This window comes from Podarcis filfolensis (genome assembly GCF_964270895.1).
Source record: "Podarcis filfolensis genome assembly, chromosome: 5".
NCBI classification, from domain to species: Eukaryota; Metazoa; Chordata; class Lepidosauria; order Squamata; family Lacertidae; genus Podarcis; species Podarcis filfolensis.
This window is the reverse complement of record NC_139608.1, coordinates 56,112,834-56,138,234: the sequence shown is the minus strand read 5'-3', so window position 1 is coordinate 56,138,234 and position 25,401 is coordinate 56,112,834. Positions and strand designations below refer to the sequence as shown.

General features: G+C 42.0%; 1 protein-coding gene across 5 annotated transcripts in view; it reads left to right on the top strand.

Annotated features, from left to right (window-relative positions):
• Positions 1-25,401, top strand: part of ADAM12 (ADAM metallopeptidase domain 12) — a 186,625-nt gene that overhangs the window by 149,910 nt on the left and 11,314 nt on the right. For 4 of the 5 annotated variants that reach the window (XM_083616864.1, XM_083616863.1, XM_083616865.1 and 1 more), the window contains 5 exons: positions 4,351-4,440; positions 5,038-5,233; positions 15,306-15,414; positions 15,517-15,715; positions 24,811-24,888. In XM_083616864.1, coding sequence (XP_083472990.1) covers positions 4,351-4,440; positions 5,038-5,233; positions 15,306-15,414; positions 15,517-15,715; positions 24,811-24,888 — 672 coding nt within the window. Of the gene's footprint in view, positions 1-4,350; positions 4,441-5,037; positions 5,234-15,305; positions 15,716-24,810; positions 24,889-25,401 lie in introns of all 5 variants that reach the window. The other variant, XM_083616862.1, reaches the window with a different exon arrangement.

Below are 25,401 nucleotides of genomic sequence, written 5' to 3'. Positions count from 1 at the left end.
TATGAGGGGTTGTGACCCATGGGAAAAAGTCAGTCAGGAGCTAAAAAAGCAATGTTGGGCAGAGTCAGAGCCAAAGGTGAAGAGAACCAGAATACATTTAACGTGTCACCTGCAAGAGAATTCTGCAATGCAAATTTTATGCAAGGAAGATTTGTTAACTAGTGAAATGTCAAAGGCTAAATATAACCAGCTCACCACATATTAGAGCTGCAATAGTGAATTATTGGTTCGCCTCTCTAGCCATGAGATATCTTTATTCAGTTTGCATTTTTCTGGCTTTCCCACTCCTCCTCATATTCTGATCTTCCCATCTCTCTGCCTAGATAAGAGACCCTGTCTGCCTGTGGGGTAGCTGTACTTAGTGTCCAGTTCACAGCCACCATGGGTGGAACAGAAGGATGAGGAAGGGGGGCAGAAATGCTTGCTCTGTACAGCCTCTCGCTCACCCTTCAGGTCTCGCTGATACTGTCTTTCAATTGATTGCATTTTCTCACCTGCTTCAGAGGGGGACTTCTTTATCTTTTCTCTGTTCTCCTTGGCTCAGTACTGCATCATTCATACCTCCATCATGATGTTAAGGCTTAGGTGAGAAGAAGGCAGGCTACAGTCTAGGCTAGGCGGCAAGGAGAGCCATCAGAGTGGTTTGATGCTATATGTCAGATGGAATTTGGTCATGGGTCACATCTACCCCCAGTGGTATACCTAGGGTCCCTTGTGCCTTTGACAAAGAGCTGTATCAGTGCCCCCCACCAAGAAAAATAAATCACTTTACTGCAATAGCTGCATTAGAAATTACTACATTTTCCATGACCCTAGTACTTAAAACCTTGGCAAGCCTTGTAAACTGGAGTACAGGCTAGGTTCTTTGCTAACTCAAGTATTTTGGGGTGTGATTTATTTATTTTTAAAAGGCAAATTTTCCAGTGGGTGTCAGTCCAAAATACTTACAAAGTAATGCTCTCTCTGTGTGTGCCCCAATCAATATATTGGGCATGTTGTTGATATACATACAATGTTAGGCAAGGCTTGTAAAGGCCGGCCTACTCAGAAAGAAGTTCCATGGAGTTCAATAGGGTTTACTCTCAGGTTCAGTAAATAGGATCGCTGCCTAAATGCACAAACCTACTCAGGCATAAGTCCCACTCAGTTAATGGGGGTTTTACTTCCTAGGAAATGGGATTAGCATTGCCACCAGTCAATCTCCAGTGGTGATTTTTGCAGGGCAGGCAGGCCTGGGTCCCTAACAAGGGCCAGTTTCACCAACCCCTACCCCAAATCTATTGAAATGAAATAATATTCAAACACTCTAGCAGACACTATTCCCCCCCCCCCAATAAGGTGAATTGGAGTTAATCAGAAAGATTAACTCTGATTCACCTTATTGATGCCAGGTTATGAGAGGAAGAAACCTGTTGACTGTTGGTGAATAAGTGTTAAAATCACATTTCTACAAAAACAATGAGAGCTTTTGCATTCATATCTTCATTGTAAGCTCCTTAGAAAGATTCTGCAGTTGCTCCTGAAGGTCTTTTTTTTGCCAAGTTGCCCGATACATTTTAGTTTGAGGTATGCTCATTGAATAGGATCTTTTGAGGGTGAGATAAGCTAATTTTCCTGCATCTACATAAATAAGAGATGAGGCAAATTCTACCATTGCCGCCAGAATCCAGCCAGAACCACAGTTTACAATGGAAGTAGAAGCACTTTCTGACTGGATCAAATATATAGCTTTCCAGTGGAAGTATAGGGAGCCCGTCCCTGCAAAGCAGGGCAAGTGTGCCTTACTTACCCCTCCATCTCACATGCAGATTCTCTTTTCGCATCTCCCTCATGTACTTGCTTTCACTTGGAAAAAAATAAATCACATATACCCTCTGCCTTGAGCCCAGCCAAGGGACTATGGCAGATTTATTTATGTAGTACATTTCTATCACACTGTTCCCCATGAGGGAACACAAGGAAGCACACATGTGTTTCCTAGGTAGACTCCCATCCAGGCACAAACCTGCTCCACTTCAGCAAAGTTCTTTACTATGTGCCTGCAGGTTATGTTCTGGGATATCGATTCCCATCGGCCTGACAGTTGAGATGCAGGCATGGTGACGGCGTTTTAAAATGGGTATTTTTAATACTACTTGTAAAACCCTTGGAGATTTTATTACAGTCAAGAAGTATATATATTTCGTTAAATTAAATAAAAATAAAATACTTCAGAGTTTCGGTGGAGCAGAATGGCTTTTGTTCTACTTTCTGCCAAATCTCACTAGATTGAAATTTGAATTTAATGTGAATCGATTGCCATTCTCTGTGACCTTGAAATGTAAGTTCTCCATTTATCAAGGCTAAACTGACCCATTCTATTTGACCAAGGACTACAAATAAGGACTTAGTAAGACAAAATCCAAGAAAATGAAATTATGCCCCCTCAAAGGGTTACATATAGAAAGGGGGGAAAGCTACCAGCAAACCTCGTCTTGTTACGTTTCACTTTATTGCACTTTGCAGATATTGCTTTGCTCCTTATGAGAATGTGGGTGCAGCTGCAGGCAGCCCCACTGTTTACAGGGGAAGGAAGCCCATCACTCCCACCCCTCTTTTGGCCACGGGAGTGAAGCTGGCCAGGGCTGGAGCTGGGTTTCCCCACTCCCACCTCTGCAGCCAGGGGGGCTTGGCTTAATAGAACACACTATAGTGTAAACATAACTTTTATATGCACTGGTAAACCAAAAGAATTGTGTGACTCACTTTATTGCAATATTCGCTTTATCGCGGTGGTCTGGAACCGAACCCACAATATCTCCAAGGTATGCCTGTATATTTGGCATGGAATGGATCTATCCTTTGTATATGAAACTCAAAGCAACTTGGCACTGTATAAGTAAAATTTATAAATAATGATAAAGATTAAGGCTGGGGATAACTAAATAGGCAGCACTTCTAAGGGACGCATGAAGGTTACAGTGAATAACAAACTCAAGTGTGTGATACTCTGGTGAGAAAGGCTAATCTGCTTTCAAGTTGCATTAACAGAAGCATCATTTCCTAGACTCATGAAACAATAGTACTCCTCTGCTCAGCTCAGTTAAGAGATTAGATCTCATTTAAGTACTGTGCCACTTCTGATCAGCACAAGATAAATTGGAGACAATTCAGAGGAGAATGGTAATGCTAATAAAGTTCTAGAAGAAAATCACAGAAATGCCTAGTTCTCACTGAGAAAACTAGGTATCAGGGGGAAATGTTCTAGTATTCTCCATGAAACCTAGTTTTCTGAACTCAGGACTTTTTTTTTTTATGTGGAAGAAAATTCAGCAGTTGTTCCCCTGCCCGCAACAGTCTAGACATATGCTTAGAACTAGGCCAAACAGAATCTGAATGTGGTGTATTTAGTTCAGAGAAAAGAAAAAGGACAGAGAACAATTGTGTGATGGTTAGTGAACACTGAACAAAGAAATGACGCTTTAAAATTACACACCCTAGGTTAAACAGCAAGCGAGTCGTCCTAAACTTCTAAAAGCAGCTATAGGTGAGATCATGGGGCTAGAGAAAGGTGACAGAAACTTTGCCTCAGCTCGCACTTTTAGAGCCCAGTGTGGCCACTCATGGAAGCACATGTGGTTCCTGGCAGGCTTGAAAGCCAATGGGAATTGTGCTGAGGTAGGAACGTAGGAAGCTGCCTTTGGTCCATCTCTAGGACAATATTGTCTACCCTGACTGGCAGACGGGCTTCCAGGGTTTCAGGCAGGAGTCTTTCCCAACCCTTCCTGAAGATGTTGAAAATTGAACCTGGATTTTCTGCACAAGTTAAGGGTTGGACTGGATGATTCTTCAACTTTGTGCTTCCTTGGTTACAAGGATGTTTTACAATATTGAATGCTTTTCCAGAATGAGGAGACAGAATACAGTGGTATCCCTAGTTACGAACTTAATTCGTTCCGGTGGTCCGTTCTTAATCTGAAGCTGTTCTTAATTAGAGGCGTGCTTTCACTAATGGGGCCTCTTGCTGCTGCTGCTGTGCCGCCGGCACACGATTTCTGTTCTCATCCTGGGGCAAAGTTCTCAGCTCGAGGTAACTCTTCCAGGTTAGTGGAGTTTGCAACCTGAAGCGTTTGTAACCTGAGGTGTTTGTAACTCAAGGGACCACTGTGCTATCTATATTTCAAAACATTTCAGGAGGTGGGAAAAGAAAGAATTGGAGTTGTATAGGTCCTTGGAATATAGTTCAGCGCACAAGCAGTCTGTTATTTAGCCTAAATGCAGAGAATCGGGTAGTCATATGGATTCCAGTCGATCTCTATGTACATATTCCTGCCTATTGTAATTCTTAGGTTTTATTGGCTTCTTTTTTAGGAATGTACAAATGAATGCTGTAATGCTACTACTTGCACTTTAAAACCAGGAGCAGTATGTGCCCATGGGCTTTGCTGTGAAGACTGCAAGGTGAATTTTCCTGCTTCCTAATTCATGTGGGGTGGGCAGGCCTCCATAACAATCTTCATGCTGTATGAAACATGCATTGCTATGTGAGCTATTATGCATTGTCAGTGGAATATACTTGGTACTCAAGAGGTTCATTGGCCTATAGCTGCACCACTGAAAACGTCTCCATTGCTTCTGCTTCTTTTTTTAAAAAAATCAATGCAGCACTTCTTCTCCTAAAAGACAATGTGTGTATTTTTTTATTTTATGCATAAATTGACAGTATTAAAAAGCAGCCTTAAAAGTTTATGTCCACTTAAATAATTCCACCACTGCAGAGTCAGCTGAAGTTTTAACTTGTGTGCTTCTGTGTGTGCAGAGTGTCGGAGCCTTGTGCTCGCATTTTAGTAAGGAATGAAGGAGGCCCTTTAGAAGTGTGCCGTAAACCGCTGTGCAGTATATCAAAGAGATGCATATAAATGCTGTGGTGCCTTTATGCTGTGCTTAATGGCCACTTGGTGCAGAGTCTGGGAGGGGAAGCATTAGTCCATAGCATAAATTTCACTGTGCAGTAACTTTTATTGATTGGAATTACAGCCAAATCTTTTCCTCCTGCAGCTGAAGCCAGCAGGGGTCTTATGCAGGCACTCCAGTAATTCCTGTGACCTTCCTGAATTCTGCACTGGAGGCAGCCCTCTCTGCCCAGCCAATGTTTACTTACATGACGGGCACCCCTGCTACAGGGTAGATGGGTATTGCTATAATGGCATGTGCCAGACACATGAGCAGCAATGCATCACACTCTGGGGACTAGGTGAGTTCGAATTCCTGTTTGCCGTTTCTTTCTCTAGGTATTTATCCACAGAAACAAATTGCTTGTGATATTTGGAGGAGGCAGAGACTTTGAAGCCACATGTGTTTCTGGGTCCGTAAATTCTGCATTTCCCATCTTTGACAGTTCATTTCTGCGGGATAGATGTTGCATGCCCAATCCCAATAGATCAGGGTATGGGAAACCTCAGGCCTGGGGGCTGAATGTGGCCTTCCGGGCCCATCTGTCTGGCCCTTGGATTTCTCCCAAGGCCACACACCTCACCGGACCTGCTCCATGCCCTACTTGAGTGCTTTATCCTTGTGGAAATACCTGACTGAACTGTAATAATGCCCTTTGCTTGCCTGAATGAAGGATGGAATAATCTGTGTAGCTTTGCATAGTTGGGATGTGATCTGCTGTACAAAACAAGGGTCACATTTATTTCTCCACACACTTTCGCCTTTGGCCATACCCACCAAGCCCATGTGGGCCCCAAAATGGTCCCCACAAGGGAATGAGGCTCTTGGGGTGAAAAAGTTTCCCAACCTCTACAGTAGAGGGTCATTTTCCCTCTTGCATCCCTACAGTTGAAGGTGAGCTGAAAGAATGGAGAGAAGATACGTGATATCTGTCTATTAACCTCTTCATATAATTGGGTGGTCTAATGGTTTGTAGAAACTAATCATTTCCCCAGTTCAGTTCCTAACTAGCCTCGGGTTTTCCAAAGTATCAGTTGCACATCATTAGCACCAGTCCCACAAATTATTTTGGGATTGTGCTGCTGGAGAAATGCTGGGATTGTAGCCATACTCCCCAGGTTTGAATTCTACATGTGCTTAAATACAGCATATGGTTTTATGGTCTTCTTCCAAAGGTACGATCATTAGCTTTCTTTGAAGCTATGTCTGCTGGGCACATTTGAATCCTTTTAGAAATAGAGCTTGCCTTGCCCTGCCTCAGTTTACTTAACTGTAAAACGCAAATACTTGCCTACCTCTCAGAAGTAATTACTGTAATGTTTACTTTAGCACTTAGAGATTTCTGGGATGAAAGCCACTATGCAAGGGCATAGCATTAACTACGCAAACATAACTCATCGCTGTTGCCGGATTAAGAAAAAATTGTGCCACCGATTATATTTCCATCAGTAATGCAAATTGACTTGGACAGTAATCTGGTTTCAGCTGACATTGCATCATAGTCAAGGATGGAGGGGCATTGTATTTGAAAACTGTATATCCACTTACTCAATACTTAATTTGCTTGAGATTTTGCTTGAGAAATTGAGATTTCTCCCTGTGCACCCTATTCCTAATTTTTCATTCGTATGTATGCATTTATTTATTTATTTATTTATTTATTTATTTATTTATTTTACTTGTTTATTATGCATTTTAATTATGGATGTCTTACTGTTCCAATGAACTTGTTTTAGTGTGTATTTTAATTATGGGTGAGTTATATTTTTATAATTTGGTTTTACTAGTTGTTTTGCAGTTGGCTTTTACATGTTTGTGAACCCCCTTGGTCCGTCTTCTCAAAATTAAAGGCGCCCTAAGAAATTCCTTTAGTATTTAGTTAGTTAATTAGTTAGTTAAAAGATTGTTAGGCTGCCGTTCAGGAGGCACTGCCTTCCCATGGTGATTCACTTAGTGTGCTGTGCTACTTTCTCCCCACTTCTAATACTTGTGCCGGCTCCTAACATCTGAGTGCATGTTACAGTTCCAACACCATCTTTGTAGCCCATGTTTGAACTCTCTTCAAAGGGAGTTATTGGAGAGTGTAGTGCCATAATGTGTGCTTTAGACTACAAATGAATGAATAATAATAACCCCTCATTTGAAAACATGATCCCATCATGTGTCTGATTAATTAAGGCAATTGATAAAAAGCACTTCTGGACACAGTTGCTACCTAGACATCAAATATCTTTTCACTGGGCCCAGCAGAGAAGACCAAGAGTTTCGCCCCTTAGGCCAGAGGTTTTCAACCTTTTTGAGTCCATGGCTCCCTTGACCAATTACATTCTTTCTGTGGCACCCCTATGGGGCTCAGGAGCCCAGTTATGTCACCCCTTGCCTGCAGAGTTGCCAGCCTCTCACCCTTTTTTGAAACCCTCCCTTGGGAAGTGTTCCCTCAGCCTCCTCTCCCCCGTCCTTAGGAGTCCTCTGGGCAGCCACTGCTGCCGCCGCTGGTCTCTGAACTACTGCCCCAAAGAGAAGTGCCTCCTCACACTGCCCCACAGGGACCTGGAAATAGGATGCCTCCAGCCTTTGTGGCCCAATAGAGATTGGCCAAAGGTGAAGCCAGCACCTTATCTTGGGAGGCATCAGTGGCAGCAGCGGGTGCTGCCGGGCCTGGATGACAGAAAGATTCCCCTTCAGCACTGGGCACTCAGCTCCCAGGCAGGCCTTGCACACAGCAAACCAAAGAAATGCCAGTGCAGAGCCTGCCTCCCTCTCCAGCCCCCCACTTGTCCGTTCACTGGCTGGGCTCCCTCACCCACTTGCTTGCTTACTCCAAGGCCACCTCAGCTCTTGGCAACCAACAACCCCTGGCACCATTCGCCTGTGGAGCTTGTAGCCAGGGCTGCTGCAACAGCAGCTGTGCAAGGCTTTGGGAGGCAGAGATGTGAGAGGGCATCAGAGGAGGGGGGGGGAAGGACAGAGGTTAGTGTTGCCCACGGCACCCCTGACCATCATTCATGGCACCTCAGGGTACCTCGGCACACTGGTTGAAAACCACTGTCTTATGCCACCGTGTCATTATGAATTGACTTAGATACCAGAAAATTGCAATCATAGTTAACCACCCAAGATTTTGAAGGTACATGACCCTGACTCCTCCACACCAAAGTACAAGCGGGAGCAAAAAGTGGATTACCAAGGTTAGACCAGGGGTCAGCAAACTTTTTCAGCAGGGGGCCAGTCCACTGTCCCTCAGACCTTGTGGGGGGCTGGACTATATATATATTTTTTAAAAACGAACCAATTCCTATGCCCCACAAATAACCCAGAGATGCATATTAAATAAAAGCGCATATTCTACTCATGGGAAAACATGCTGATTCCTGGACTGTCCGTGGGCCAGATTTAGAAGGCGATTGGGCTGGATCCGGCCCCCGGGCCTTAGTTTGCCTACCCATGGGTTATACCATCAAGGTCTCCCAGGGGAAAAAATGCTACAAAAATATGTATCCCAACAAGACATCATATAGGGCAGGGAATACTGATCTACCTGTGATGAAGAATTGTGTATTACTGAAACGTTGTTTAGAAAACTTGTCTTCAAGATAAGGCTATGTTCTGTGTTATACAGGAGAATTCGGTCCTGTTTAAATATTGCAGTATGTGCCTTCTTTTAATTAAAAATGAAACTTTTAAATACTTCATTTTTGTAAAGTCACATTGCTAAAGATGTCACCCTATTGATAGTGATATGATTGAAAGTTATGTAGAGAGTAATGCATTTGGATATTATCTGCAGCTTTTATTGGCATTTCAGGAGGCACTTAGATATGCAAATAAATCTTTTGGCAGAGAAAAGTTATTGATTTTCTGAGAGAAAGGAAGCATTAACCTTTAAGAAACAGGGACTTTCTAGGCTGCCAAACAATTTCACCTTTCTTTGAAGTGCTTTGTGTGTGAATGGGTGTGCACATACCTTAAAAAGAGAGTATCAGTTGTGATTATGAAGAAATGCCAGTGATAGTCACATTGATATAAATGATAGTGTTAACTGTCAGATAATGGCTGTTTCAAGAGGGTGATGCTTGGGAAGTGTTCTTTGGCCCTGTGGAACTGTCAGCATAGGGCAACTTTCCACACGGTCATTGTTCTTCTGCAGGTGCTGCCTGAGAAAGCAGGAAATGTATATAAGAACAGTAGGTTATTGGCAACCTTCCCAATCACTGTCTGTTTCCTAACAAACAATTAAAAATAAATACTTCAATCAAATTGATTTCATTCTGCTGTTTTCTCTCCCCCCCCCTCCACCGCCCCATTTGCATTACTTTAATTCTTAGTATGTAAACAGTTAAAAAGGAAAAGGGACCCCTGACCATTAGGTCCAGTTGTGACCGACTCTGGGGTTGCGGCGCTCATCTCGCTTTACTGACCGAGGGAGCCGGCGTACAGCTTCCAGGTCATGTGGCCAGCATGACTAAGCCGCTTCTGGCGAACCAGAGCAGTGCACGGAAACGCTGTTTACCTTCCCGCTGGAGCGGTACCTATTTATCTACTTGCACTTTGACATGCTTTCGAACTGCTAGGTGGGCAGGAGCAGGGACCGAGCAACAGGAGCTCACCCCGTCGTGGGGATTCGAACCGCCGACCTTCTGATCGGCAAGTCCTGGGCTCTGTGGTTTAACCCACAGCGCCAGTTAGGAGAGCTTAATAAAGGGTCATTCTACTTTCCCTCTCCCTCAGTTCAGTTGTTGGGCTGCAAATTTCATCCAGTTCTGCAGAAGATTAAAAAAAGAGACTTTCCTTTTTAGGAAAAAGAAAAAAGAAAGATTTCCTTCATGAAGACCCCTGGATGAGTTTGCCTATAATTTTGCAGGGTTAATCAGCTCTGGAAGGGCTTCTTTGTAAATTTCATCCTAGAGGCTACTAAGCTAATGGTTTAGATCATAGAAGCAAGTGAGGCCGTGTGAGAACTGTCTTTTTCTTCTGTAACTAAACAAATTTGTACTTCTGGAGCAGAGGGGACATATCCAAGTTGGTGCCATCTCCAGTATGTTTTTAACCTGGCATGATTTGAAACAGGTGATTTAATTCTTGTAGAGAGGAAAAAGCAAAAGCTTTAGGCTAGAAAGGTTGACAGGACCTTAATTACTAGGGCGCCAAACTCTGATTGTCAATAGCAAAGTAAGATAAACTCTGCTCACCCAGCCCAACGAGTTTAATATCGACTGCAAATCTTTCACAAATCATTTTGTCTTTGCCTCTTCAAGTAACAAAATAAAGAGAGACAAGGCTTTCTACTTCAGTTTATCTCCTGGAATTATGATAAATGGGTTCCCTCAAAAAACACAGCATCATGGTTTGCTTCCTTAAGTGCCTTTAGAAGCTTTTGCTGTTTGTTTTTCTTTTAACTCCCCTAGTTCCATCTGTTCTCTTTACTCTTACATGCGTATAGCTATAACAATAACAATAACAACAACGTTAGCACATGATTATAAAAGTCTAATCAGAGGGGCTGCAGCAAACCTGGAAATGGACTATTGTTTTTCAACAGTAACAATAATTTATTATTTGTACTCTGCCCATCTGACTGGGTTGCCCCAGCCACTTTGAGCAGCTTCCAACAGAATATAACAGAACACAGAGAAACATCCTACATTAAAAACTTCCCAATACAGGTGTTTACAATTCAGACATTTTAATACAATTCAGAAGTTTTAATAGCTTTTCCCAGTCGTTATCACCAAGCCAGTAAAGGGTTTCTCCATGTGCATGTGAGGTTTCTGTCAAAAGGATGGTTGCAGGCCCCCAAATCCTACCTTCCATCCTGCTAACACGCACACCACTTTTAGAGTGCAAATTCAAGAGGGTCAGGATGGCTATACAGTGGTGCCCCGCAAGACGAATGCCTTGCAAGACGAAAAACGCGCAAGACGAAAGGGTTTTTCGGTTTTTGCGTTGCTTCGCAAGACGATTTTCCCTATGGGCTTGCTTCGCAAGACAAAAACGTCTTGCGAGTTTGTTCGCTTTTTTCTTAAAGCTGCTTGAAGAGGCGCAGTTGCGACGGACCGTGCTTCGCAAGACGAAAAACATTGCAAGACGAAAAGACTCGCGGAACGAATTAATTTCGTCTTGCGAGGCACCACTGTACCAAAAGGGGATAGTTTTAGAACTGCATAGCTTTGCACAGTTTCTGTCATGCACATCAATAGACTTGTTGGCTCTTGGTCAGCATATTTTGAATGGAATGAAAAAGAAGTCCTTTCACAGCCTTGGTAAAAGTTATCAAGAAAGCAGGACAGTACTATGCACACAGTTGATTTACTTCTGCATTCCTCCACCCAGGGACAGTTTTAATACAGTTATTGAATATGTTGATAAAAACGATTCGCTGAGAACAAAGCTCTTGGCATTTTTAAGACAAGTTCTGGAACCATACACATCCTTAGAATTTGTTTTCCATCCTATTTATGGAATTGCTTACTACTTCCAGATGTCACAACAGCTACAAGCGTAATGAATGGCACTGAAAAAAGATTATGCATTCATGCAGGACAGGTCTACAGACAGGCCTTAGCTGCGGCAGTGGTGAGCAAATGCTCAATCAGTTACAATCGCTTGGCAAAGGTTTCTGACTCTCAGTTGTTTAATAATAGCAACTACAAAATGATTCTTTAAAAAAAAAGATGAATCCCTGATCTGTGTAACAGAAGTAGATTCTGGGCATCCTAGCATATGGTTCACGGGGGTGAAGTAGATAATAGACCATCAGCATCATTTCCCCCCCATCTACAGTAGCTCAGGTGGGTGGGCTTTAGGGTTCTAGTAAAAGGCCACCCAGTCTAACCACTGAGGCACAGGACTCCACCACATGAATTCCCCCAGGGTGTTCTCTCCAAATACCCAAAAGTCATTCTAGAGTGATCTGTGCACTCATTTGAAGTAATAAATCAGGGTGGTACCTGTGTTTTGTAGGGAGTGTACCTAGAGGTGTCTGCAAATGTACCTTAAATATTGGTTTGTGTTGCTGCTTTTATTTGTTAATGTTACAATCTCCAAATTTCAATAAATAGATCCATTTTTTAAATGCCATATGCTAGCGGTAAACAATAAGGAAGACTTTGTTCCCTGTGACATCTGTCAACATCTGTCTGTGCACTGTTGGAAACAGAATACTGGACTAAGTGGACCTTTTTGCCTGATGCAGAAGGGCAGATCTCAAGTTAGCCACTGCATGAATGTATTCAGTGAGAGAGAGAGCCATTTGTAAAATTTCTCCATTCACTGTTAAATTCCTTTATGTCATGGAGGTGAAAGAATGCTCTGGTTAAAGTGTGATTTTTAAGCCCAAAAGTGAAAAATCAGTCGGAAATATACTCACAGCCTTTCAGTTTAATTTTTCTCCTTGGCCTAGCTCATCAGAAGAATCCTACATGTGCACATTCTACTCCAATGCATTTGCCTTTCATTGAGCAATCAGGAAAGGCACTTCAAGCATTCCAAAAATATTAAAATTAACTTTATACCCTTTCCTGCACATTTTATTCAGCATATCAATAAAGTTACAATTATTGCTTGTGATTTAGGAACAAGAAAGACAGACACAGAGGGTGGGGTTGTTGTTGTTGGCGGCGGCAGCCCTTCTTTAATTGATCAAGATGCGAGAAACTTCCTGATCTTTAAGGACAGCCAGTCTCAGAGAGAGATTTAGTGATATTCACGGCCTTTTGATATCTTAGAGATTTCAAGCTTTAGTGTGACCCCTTAAATCTGCTTTGGGAGTTTCCCTAACTCTCTAGAGCAAATTTACAGAAGGTGCACAGGGAAATGAGGGGGGGATAAGTTCCATTGCAGAGTTAAAACGTATTGCACTAGTGAAACTTTGTGCTTGGATACCGCCACCCATTGTGTCTTTCCAGACCATCAGTTTGTTCCTAATTTGATACATGGAAGCCAACTATTCTCTCAGTGGCTTTCTTCTAATTCATTGATATCACATTCAGCCAGCACTCAGACAGAACGTAATCTGTAGTTGCCCCTTTTGGTTTCAACCATGACAGTGCCTTGAAAGCTGCACCGAAACTTTTAACGCATAGCTTCCTCAGGTTACATATTGATAAAAAGCATTTTCGGCTCCCTTGCATGTCCCATCTTTTCAGGCTGAGCACTGCTTATATTCTGTGCTGGAATACACAGTGTGCAATCTTTTTTTGTAAAAAAAAAGGGTAAAGAGCACAGCCATAAAAGCTACACTTTGCTATAAAAGTGCAAAAAGCTAAGGCTACAGCAAAGCTACCCCTATTGGACTTGTAGGACTAGCTTGTAAAAACTAAAAAGCACTCTTCAAACTGATCTTGATAAGAAATATCCATTTATATGTCATTTATTCCTGACTATGCCATATATCCTGGTTTGCAACGAGAAGCTTATAGACAGAGATGTAGCTCTCCACCAGCTGCCTGTGCTAAAAGCCCATTAGTCCGGGCAAACATATGGAGTGAATGGTCCAAGAGTAAGAATGCTAGACTCCAAACAAGGGACCTAGGTCTTTAAGGTATTCCACTCCTCAAGGAAGGGGCAGAGCCTAGGAAGAATGATCAAGCCTGGTTCCATAAAAGCCTTCAGTTCTGGCTTATACTTTATCGGAACATTTGTCATATAGCGCTTTCCATGGTGCTGCAACTACTACCTTACTTTGTGCTCTGTGTGCTGCTCTTGTTAAGGACAGACTTTCCATGGCATTCATATGCATGGCTTGTATTCAACATAGCACGAAGGCTAAGGTTCCATCAGTGCAAAGATAGTCCTTGTGCAATGGAACTTTTTCCCACTCTGTGGATGGGGTGGGGGGCACATGAGGGAGGGAGAGGAAGAATTCCCATGGCATGAGTAGGAATCCTTGCAATAGCTTCTGCTAGTGTGACGGCTTAGCTAAATATGGCCCTGTTGAGTCCCAATTCACAGCAAAGTGGTAAAGAGCAAGAGTGTATGTTTGCTTCCTCACTTTTCAGCAATGCATGAAATGGCATTTGAGTTATGAGCTTGAGAGATCAGTAGACCATTTAAATCTAGGTGGATTGCACTTTAACTTTTTTTAAATTGCACTTTAACTTTTTTTAAATATAACATTAAGCTAATCTTCAGTTGAAGATATTCTATTAGTCAGGCTACTGACTATGAAATGAAGGTAGCTAATTGCAATTTTAATATTAGGTTCTATAATTATTTTAAATCACATTTGGTTTCTCCACCCATTCCAGGTATAATACATAATTTAAATGTACTCTTTTAGGAGTAACCCACCTACAGAATTTATTTATTACATTTATTTCCTGCCTTTCCCCCCCAAGGAAGTCAGTGCATTATACATGATTCTCTCATCTGCACATTTGATCCTCGCAACAACCCTGTGAGGTAGGTTAGGCTGGGAGATAGACTGTGGCCCAAGTTCACCTAGTGAATTTCATGACCAAGAGAGGAATTTGAACCTGGGCATCCCCAGTCCTGTCCAATGTCACTCTATTAATTATGGTTATGGGGGCCCAGTCTTAATAACTCCCCAAGCAATTACATGCTTCATTACAACTTAAACACTGAGTGTTTCTTTATGTGTGTTTTGTTTGAGAGGTGGCTTATTTTGAGGCTATCCTAATATACATGGAGTCCAACCAGTCCTAAACCTGTTCACTCAGAAATCTCATTGAGCTCAATGCTGCTTACTCAATAGATTGCACACTTAAGATTGCAACCTAAATGCAACCCTATACGTATTTAGTCAGAAGAAAACCCCATTGTGGTCAGTAGATTTATTTCAGAGGATATGTTGTAGGACTGCAGCCTCAGGTATTTAAAATGTTATTCAAGGATATAGGATTGTCTCCCTAATGAAGTTAAATTTTCAAGTCATCATGAGTTGTCCAGGGACAGATTTGTAAATCCGGGGACTGTCCCTGGGAAACGGGGACATCTGGTAACCATACTTTAGAAGAGCTGTCACAAGCTCTGAGGTTCGTAAATCTTGGATGATGTATCTGTCACTGGTTCCTTTCAGCTGTGAGGTCTGGAAGGAGCTAGCAGCAGTTGAAGCATCCAGAAACATTTAAGCTAATGAAACTGTATCATGAATCTCTGCATTCAGGGCCAGCTGGGTGAGCCTTAAGCATTAGGCTTCCCAATGGAGCAAGACAACTATTTGAAGGAAGTTGTAGTCCACAGTGAAACTTGTGAATGCCTCCCACATGCCTCCAAACCCCCAGTCAATCTGGAGTCCAGCGCAGCTTCAACAAAATCCATTCCCTTTGTTTCCTCCTCCACTCCCTTCTTCCGCTGTCCCCAACCAAAAGTGTTGCATACTTTATAAGATTAAAATGGCTTTGCTCCTTTTGTAGGTGCTAAACCTGCTCCTGGGATATGCTTTGAGAGAGTCAATTCTGCAGGTGATCCTTACGGAAACTGTGGGAAGGATTCCAAAAGTTCTTTTGCCAAGTGTGAACCCAGGTATATGCTCTTGTCTTGCCTAATTGGAAAAGAGGTTGGAACTGTGCCAATGGTAGATGCTAACATCATTAAAATGATTAACATTATTTCTTTTCCCTTTAGAGATGCTAAGTGTGGAAAAATTCAGTGTCAAGGGGGAGCAAATCGGCCTGTAATTGGTACCAATGCTGTCTCCATAGAAACAAACATCCCATTACAAGGAGGAGGCAAAATTCTATGCCGTGGAACCCACGTATACCTGGGCGATGACATGCCTGACCCTGGTCTTGTCCTTGCTGGAACCAAATGTGAAGATGGAAAAGTAAGGTTGAAAAATCTTATTCCCAATAATCCAGTCTGTGTGTCTAAAGGGAAACTCAGTCTTGGTCTTTACAAATGAAAGTCACACTTTCTGCATTTTGTAGTAAAGGTTTGGCAGGCCAAATGAAGATGCTTATGCAAACAATTATGCTGTTTAAGTATACGCAAGAGTTTTTTTGAGAATGAATGGAATCAGTTTGTTGTTTAGCCAGAAGGCATGACTATCAATTTTTACATAAAAGTGCTGAAAAAGGAATTTATTGTGCCAATGAAAGTCATTCTGTCTGTATTTTAACATGCTGCAGCCAACTATTGACAAATTATTTCTGAATAGAATTGAATGAAGAAAGAGTGAGTGATGGGGGCTAAATGTAGAGCTGTATATCTGCTTGATTATCAGTTCATCACTGAATGTGATTTATTTCCTGTATTCAGAAGAATCAGCTATGCTGATAAGAGAGTTCAAGTTATTCACTCATAATATTTACATACAATTTAATATGGAAAATCTCTGACCAGTTTAATTTACATTAAAGTCCATTTAAAATATCAGTATCACAGCATTATAACCAAAAGAACAAAGAAATATAAATTAGAAACAGTGCATCCATCAATAAAACATTCAGTGAAACATTAATAAAACAATAAAAAGATCAGTGTGGTGGACCTTATGAGCCAAGAAAAGCCTGCATAAATGAATGGGTCTACAGGAGGCATTTGTAACTTGCCACTATGACCTACTGAACAAAGATAAAATTCACATTAATTGCTCCATCTACTTTTGCTTCTAGCCTCACCCACCACTGGCTTATAGCCCTCAGAAGGTTGGCCAGAACAGAATACTGCCCTAGGGCTAAAAAGGATTCCCCACAGAGATGTTAAATAGCACTGCGGACAAGGTGATGCCTTGTGACAACTGGCAGTTCAGTTGCTAGGAGGCCAAAACTGGCCTTATAAGTAAGAGTGGTGTCACCATAAAGCAGTACCCCTAACTCATGCATGCAGTTTAAGAGGATACGATTGTCAGTGGTATTAAAGGCTGCTGTGAGATCAAGCAGAGGCAACAGGGTTTCACTCCCCCATCCCTCTCCCGTGAAAAAGTCATCGATCAGAGCAACCAAGCCAAGGCTGTCTCAAAACTAGGCATGAACCCAGATTGAAGTGGGTTGAAATAATTAGTTAGAATAGTGTGTCTCTATACACATAAAGATAACTCATAGACAACCTATACCCATCTGGGCTTAAACGGATTTAGTCATTGCAGATCAGAGGACATAAATTCCAAAAAGTATTGTGCTGTACAACCATTTATCCCAGAGTTTAATTGTGGACTGTTGAATTTATTTAAGAAATGGCGGGGGGGGGGCTATGACAAGTGCCAACGACTGCTGGACAGATTACCAATTAATACGTTCCACAATGGCTATCAAGATTATACTTCAACATAGGCTTCAAGGAAGGAAACCAAGGCACAAAATGAACATTCAAGCCCTTCAAAATCCTATTAAGTGGGATTGTTTCCCAACACCTCTTAAGGACCATCTGCTCTCGGAGTTCCCTGATAACATCGAGGAAACCTGGACCCAAGCTAAAGACATCCCTTATTGCAGCCTGTGAACAAACTATTGGATACCAAACCAAGAAACAGCAGGACTGGTTTGATGAGAATGATAGTGAGATTGAACGCATTATTAAAAAGGAAGATCTTTCAGATCTGGCAGAGAGATGGAAACTGCGCCACTAAGAAAAAAACCTTTGCCAACACTAAGGTTCAAAGAAGAACCAGAGAACTAAAGAACACCTGGTGGATAAAAGAAGCTCAAGAGATCCAGCACTTAGATAACACTCATGATGCACAGTATTTCTTTAAGGCCACAAAGACCATCTATGCGCCAATAAATCGTGGCATATGCCCCCTACGCTCAACAGATGGTACCATACTTCTAAAAGATAAAGAACAGATATATCGAACAGATGGAATGCTCTTTAATCTGAATAGGCTGAAAGCAAAAAGTAAGGTTACCATAACTTCTGTCATAGAGCTTCAGTATGCTGATGGCAACGTAGTGTGTGCACACTCAGAGGATGACCTCCAAACCATCTTAAATATCTTCGCAGAAGCTTACGAAAACATCCAAAAAACCAAAGTGCTGCACCAACAAGCACAAAATAACCCCTCTGCAGTGCCACAAATACAACTCAATGGTGTAATGGAGAGTGTCAATCACTTCTCCTACCTGGACAGTTATCTTTCCACAAGCGCCAACATTGATGCTGAAATCCAGCATTGCTTGAGCTCTGTGAGTGCAGCTTTTGCCCGATTGAAGTCCAGAGTGTTTGAGGACCGGGGCATTCAGAGGAAAACCAAAATGCTTGTTTACAAAGCTATTGTACTACCAACCTTACTGTATACTCGTGAAACATGGGCCACTTATAAACACCACCTCCAGCTCCTCGAAAGATTCCATCAATGCTATCTCTGAAAAACGTTACATATCACTTGGGAAGACAGGCGAACTAATGCCAGTGTACTGGAAGAAGCAAAGATCACCAGTGTCAAAGCAATGATTCATCAACATCAATTTCGTTGGACTGGTCATGTTGTTCGGATGCCTGATTATCGTCTTCTAAAGCAACTACTCTATTCCGAACTTACAAATGGAAAGCATAATGCTGACGGTCAACAAAAGAGGTTTAAAGACTCTCTCAAGGCAAATCTTTAAAAAGTAATATAAATACTGACAACTGGGAAACACTGGCCTATGAGTGCTCCAATTGGAGAACAGCCTTTACCAAAGGTGTTGTGGACGTTGAAGACGCTCGAACTCAGGACAAAAGGGAGAAGCGTACTAAGAGGAAGGCACATCTGGCAAACCCTCACCTTGATCAACTTCCGCCCAGAAACCTATGTCCCCACTGTGGAAAGATGTGTGGATCCAAAATTGGCCTCCACAGTCACTTACAGACTCACTGTTAAGACCGTGTTCATGGAAGACAATCTTACTTGGCTACAAGTGATCGCCACAGAAGAAGCTTTTTTTGCAAAAATTAATTCACATGCTGCTGTATTTCCTGCAGCTCATGGTGTTTCCTATTGGCTTATAGAAAATACCTTGGCCTGACAAATAATAACCATAATACGTAGTGGCTTTTGACTGATACTTCCGTCTGCTTGTTCATTAGCTATTTGTTTTGGCGTGCTTCAAATCTGGGGACGTTGCCAAGATGAACAGCAGCTTCTGCAAGACAAAGGCAAAGCCTTTCAGTTCTAAGGGAATAAGAAGCATATTGCTTAATGTATCTGTGCACACATTTTGCCAGGATTTCTATGTATAGTGGTAATCCAAGAAAATAAAATTATGAAAAGACATGGGAAACTACAGCTAAGAATTTGAAACAAGCAGTGTTAAAGGGGACTTCTGTGTTATTGGCAGATTGCATTTCAAGAGAAGACATTTGGGTCTATTTTGTCAAAGCCTCAAAACTTATTATTGCTTTTGAGGTTTCAGTAGTTCCCACTGTAGTTAGTTCCCACTGACAGCAAACTTTAAACATAATGTGATTATGAGTTGAGTTTTATGTTCCAGGTTGCTCCAATGCAATGAGAATTGTACAGGAGCAGAACTCTACTCCTTTTGACAAAAACAAACCAAGTGCAGCAAAGCATTATAAGAAAGATTTATGGTTATAAAACTATATTTAAAACATTTGTTCAAAGAGACTGCTAGAGAGGAGGCCTGTGGTACGAAATCAGTATTTGTGGAGACTGTCATAAGCTAGAAAGACCAATGAATTGACTGAATAGAAGGCAGAGCCTTATATATACTAAAATATTACCAATTTTGTATTTGAATGGCTGATGTGTGAAACTGAAACATATTAGACCTATAAGCATAAACTGAATTAGTTCTGTCGGAATGTAACCAACCCCACTTTACTTACAAGCTTTTAGTAGACTGCAGATAGGGTGGCTATGTGTCCTATTTTACAAAGTTACTCCTCTTATTTAGAGATTTGTCAGAGGACAGTTGTCCTCTGTTTGAAGGAGTCCTCTACAGTGGTACCTCGGGTTACATATGCTTCAGGTTACATACGCTTCAGGTTACAGACTCCGCTAACCCAGAAATAGTACCTCGGGTTAAGAACTTTGCTTCATGATGACAACAGAAATTGGACTCCGGCAGCGCAGCAGCAGCAGCAGGAGGCCCCATTAGCTAAAGTGGTCTTCAGGATAAGAACAGTTTCAGGTTAAGAACAGACCTCTGGAACGAATTAAGTACTTAACCCGAGGTACCACTATATTTGCAGGGCTCTCCAGTCCAAGTCCAGGGAGCACAAGTTGTCTATCATCAGTCAGAACCTGGACAGAAGACTGTTCATGAGATGTATTTCTGTTTAAGTAATATTTATTCCTAAATTTGCAAGTATACATAGAAATTAGCAGCAACAAATTTTATGCAAATCGATGTATTTTTTGGTGATGTCTTCATACTCTTTAACAATATGTGAATGGCTATCCTAGTTACCAGTCTCAGCTCTTAAGTATGCATGATTTTAACAGCTGCCCTTTTAATGTGAACAGAATTCTGTGTACCATTTAATTCTGGATTATTTGTTTGTGAACCATGCTGTAATTATACAGTGGTACCTTGGGTTAAGTACTTAATTTGTTCTGGAGGTCCGTTCTTAACCTGAAACTGTTCTTAACCTGAAGCACCAATTTAGCTAAGGGGGCCTCCTGCTGCGCCGCTGGAGCACGATTTCTGTTCTCATCCTGAAGTAAAGTTCTTAACCCAAGGTAATATTTCTGGGTTAGCGGAGTCTGTAACCTGAAGCGTATGTAACCCGAGGTACCACTGTACCACGTTCCTTATACCATGTTCCTTCCTTATGTCTTTTGATGCTGCTTCACTTCCTTCCCATTTTTCCTCTTTCCCATAGGGAATATTTGCCTTGCTTAAGCAGCCTTGTTGTCTTCTGCTTCACTCCCCACCCCCGCTTCTTATATGATTGTGATTGACTTTTATTCCTGCTGAAATAAGCCCCAAATTTAGAGGTGTGCAGGTGCTATATGTCATATATCTGACTGTTGACCTGGCATCTAATACTCATTCCAGCAGCATATAGTCTTTTCTCAACTTGGATGATTTATCAGACAACCTGTAAATGGGTCGTTTTAGTTTGCATTGTGCTCTGCTTTTATTGCAGTGTCAATCTTGCTTTGTCCCGGCCTTTCAGCTACAGTGAAATAGTGAAGTTAACTCTCTGTAACAATTGCATAAAGTCTCAAATGAATGCTTTTGATTACATGCCACTCCCTGTTTGTTCATTTCTCCAGAGATAAAATGCAAATGCATCTTTTTTAGACCAGTGCGAACATAATGGCTATATCTAAAGTGCAACTCTGTATGCATGTGATTCCAAGAGGAAATTAGATTGTGAATGGGTGGAGGGATACTGCCATAACTTTCTGAATGTAGTATAGGAGTAGCCAACATGAGGCCCACCAGATGCTATTAGACGACAAATCATTGTGCCTGGCCATAGGCCAGGAGGCTGATGGGAGGGCATGACATTGGCTAATCCTGAGTAGATGAGCTCCAATTCTGGCCCATTTTGGCTCTGCCTGGGCCATATCCTTCACCAGCCCTGCTCCATGTGCTCCCCGACTTTGCCTGGCTGGACTATGTCTTCGAACTGTTACAAGATTGCTTGCCCAGATAGAGGCTGGAGAAATGTGTGAGGGAAAGTGTAGAAACATCTGTTTTTTTGTGTGCCTTGCATTTAGCCTGCTGTACAAAGGTAAGAGTTGCATCCATTGCCCCCACCCACTTCTGCCTCTGGTCTGTGCACCATTGGCATGCAGCCCCTGGAAAGTTGACCCTGGGGTTTGGGGAGTGGTGGGCAGATATTGCACCTGCTTTCAACAATGCAAATGATTTAACATATGAGGTGAACATTTTCACCGTATCTCTTCCCTCCTATATTGCTTTGTTTTTTGCTTCAAGCGAGAAATTGCACAAGTAGGGATTGGACATTGGCATAGAGCTTCGAGCTCATGGACTATGTTGCCTCTGTGTTGGAGGACAGGGATATCATCATGTGAAGAGGAGCGCCACCCCAAGTTTCATGCTGATACATGCTTCCCACTTCTTTATCAAGTGAGAAGTTCCAGGGGCAGTGCCATTGGCTTAATTTCCTTTGGATGAAATAGCAATGGGGTAAAACTTTCAGCCCCTTCATGGATCACTGCCTTGCCGTGGCGAAGGGGCTTGAATAACTTAGAGAAGCTATGAACTATGCCGAGCAGGGCACCCAAGATGGACAGGTCATAGTGGAGAGTTTTGACCAAATGTGAGAATTGATACTTTTGAATTATGGTGCTGGAGGAGACTCTTGAGAGTCCCATGGACTGCAAGAAGATGAAACCTATCCATTCTTAAGGAAATCAGCCCTGAGTGCTCACTGGAAGGACAGATCCTGAAGCTGAGACTCCAATACTTTGGCCACCTCATGAGAAGAGAAGACTCCCTGGAAAAGACCCTGATGTTGGGAAAGATGGGGGGCACAAGGAGAAGGGGACGACAGAGGACGAGATGGTTGGATAGTGTTCTCGAAGCTACCAGCATGAGTTTGACCAAACTGCGGGAGGCAGTGGAAGACAGAAGTGCCTGGCGTGCTCTGGTCCATGGGGTCACGAAGAGTCAGACATGACTAAACGACTAAACAACAACAAAAAACTTTCATATATTTGCTTTATTAACAAATATGCAGGCAGCATGTAGGTGAAGATGTAAGCTCTCCTATAGCAGGCAGCAGATTCACAGGAAGTAACTTGTGCAGTCTTTGCAATGCTGTGCTCTAGTTTCAAACTAACTCTGGCTAAGGATTCTCAGCTCTCTATCTCTGTCAGTTCACAACAGCAAACTGCCCTCTCACACACAGATGTTCAGACACTCATGCACACACACTGTAGAGAACCAGTGTGAGACGCTGCCTCTGCAAGTGAATTTCCTATTCATAGAAAATCCCAAAACCGTTAAAGAAACATTAAGGTTCTTTTGTCAAATCCATGATTTCAATCAAGTAATGCTTTTAAGCAAAACTGTAGTGATAGATCAATTTACTGTGATCGGGCAGCTCAAAATGAACCAGAGTGAAAATCTCATTTAAAAAAAAAAAAAAAAGCTAAAATTTATTTTTTTTGCCAGCTACCTGGTTGTTCACCTGAAGCTGTAACAGGGAAGACTAAAGATACAGTCCTGCAAGTTTGCAGCAGGTGAATGCTGGTGCCCAGCAGTTTGGCAACTTTCTTAAAGCGTTTCCTTTTTTAAAAAAAATGGGCAAAAGATTAATATATAAATTAATATAGCACTTAAAGCAAGGGAAACAGCCCACCCAACACAAGGTGAGATGAAATATCTGTCATGCAATTTGCAAAGTTGAACTGACAATGAACACCCTGTGATTTATTTTTAAGTATCATGGTCTACCTTCATTCTTAGTGAACCCCAGCAACCAAAGGCAAGGGCATTGACACACTCATTTTTGCAATTTAAAATATCCGGCACATATTCTATTGAATGCTTTGGGACTACCACAGAGGAAATAGTCTGAGAGCAGCCATCTTGTAATATCTAGAGAGATTTGACCCTTTAATTGTAGCTTGGAGAAAAAATTCTAATATCAAATTATTTGGCATTTACTGTGTTATTCTAGTACAACATTGTTGGTGTAGTGTAATTGTTAAATAAAAGTTGTACCAGTTATTCTTTATAGCTGTCTTAAATGAGTCTAAACTTGAAATCAGAGTAGATAGATAATTTTATGATGGGTGTTAGTAAGAGGATATATTACCATATTTCACCACATACCGGTCGCCGTGTAATAGTCACACACCCTTTCCGGACCCCAAAATTTGCCCCAGAGCATTCCCCGCATAATAGTCACTGGGGTAATTCTGAGGCAAGCTGCGGGTCTGCACGGGGCTGGGACTCCTGGTGGCTCCTGAGGCAGTGAGGGCTGGAGTTTGGGCCCTCATTGGCTTGGCCCCAAGCAGAGGTAGCTGGAGAGGTCAGGCAAAGGCAGGCCTGGGCTGATGCTGCTATTGCCACCACCTTGGGTCTCTGGAGTCAAGAGGCAAGGAGGCAGCTGGATCATGGCGCAGTGGGCTCTCACTGCGTGCTCTGGCCTTGAGGCGAGGCAAAGCCAGAACTAAGTTGCTGCTGCTGCCACTCGCCTTTGGCTCCCTTAGGGTCACCCCAGCCAAGAAGGGGAAGCAGCGGGTGAGCGACCCCCTCCGCTGCCCATCTGCAACCCCTTCCCACTGCCTCCATCCTGTAATTCACTGCATAATGGTTGCACCCCCCCTTTTTTGGAAAGGAAAAATCAGCACAAAAGAATGTGTCCATTACACATCGAAATACAGTAATTATAATTGATCCTCTATAGAACCAATGTGTGTGAGTTAGCACAAAGGGGGGAAAGGGCTAGTGCCTGTTTTTAAAGAGCCCAAGTTTCAGAGTCCAAATCCCATTGTTAGACATATTTACTGAATCATAAGAACTGGGGTTTTAAACCTTCTTTTTATAATGTTTCAGCTCCTTAAGGCAGCTGAGACACCTTCCCCCCTTTTCAATAAAACAGAGGGTAGAATGCAAGGTTAATTTAAAATGGTTTGCCCACAGTTACGAGGTCTCAGGCTTGCATTATGCTTATAAGAAATGATAAGAAATGCAGGTGAATGTTCTTAGTTGAAAAATACAGCAAGAGCAACCTCAAAAACATATCCGAGGCAGATAGCTATGTTAAAACATGTTTGTTCCATCCTGAAGCAGAGAGAGAGGAATAGGAAACAAACCTTCCTTCCTGCCTCCACAAAGGTGATTGGGTGTGATCAGGCCTTCTCTAGCAATTTACAGCTATGTGGACATTAACCCCTTTGGTTACTAACTAGCACAGACATGCATTGTTGGGCTTGACTGCAAACTCTCCCACATTTTAAGGATTTCTGGAAAGCACAGCACAGAAAAAAGTAAAATAAGCACATACATTGTCTGGCAATAGTAAGCCTGCTCTCCTTTTCTTCTTGTATAGATCTGCCTTAACCGCCGCTGCCAAAATACCAGCGTATTTGGGGTTCATGAATGTGCAACAAAATGTCACGGACGTGGAGTAAGTATTGCAGATCCAATTTTTTACAGTCAGTCAACACCCAGCTGAGCAATGAAGTATTCATTGGTTACAGCTTTTGAAATCTATGATGCTTTGTCATATATCTGTCAATGTGTTTTTTTTAAGTATCCTTCCAAAAAGATCAATTTGAATGCTCTTTTTAGTGTCCAAGAAAGGAAACGTGGTTTTTACCTAACACAGAAATACCTATGTTTACAATATCTATATATTTCTAAAAATTAATCTTCTGAGGTTTACAACATTATCTTTCTACAAATTGATGTTCTGTGGCTAAAAAACAGAATTTCATTCTCTTTTACATAATTTTGAACCTAACATTAATTCAAAAACTTCCTGTTAATGTTTCACATATTACACAGCCTGATTTGGGCCTCAAACCTGAGTTTTGTAACTGAGCTTAGATATTTTAAAAAATGAACACTTTGTTATTTATTTGTTTGTTTATATTTCTATATATGGCCCTTCCAACATGTTGCCAGGGCAGTTTACATT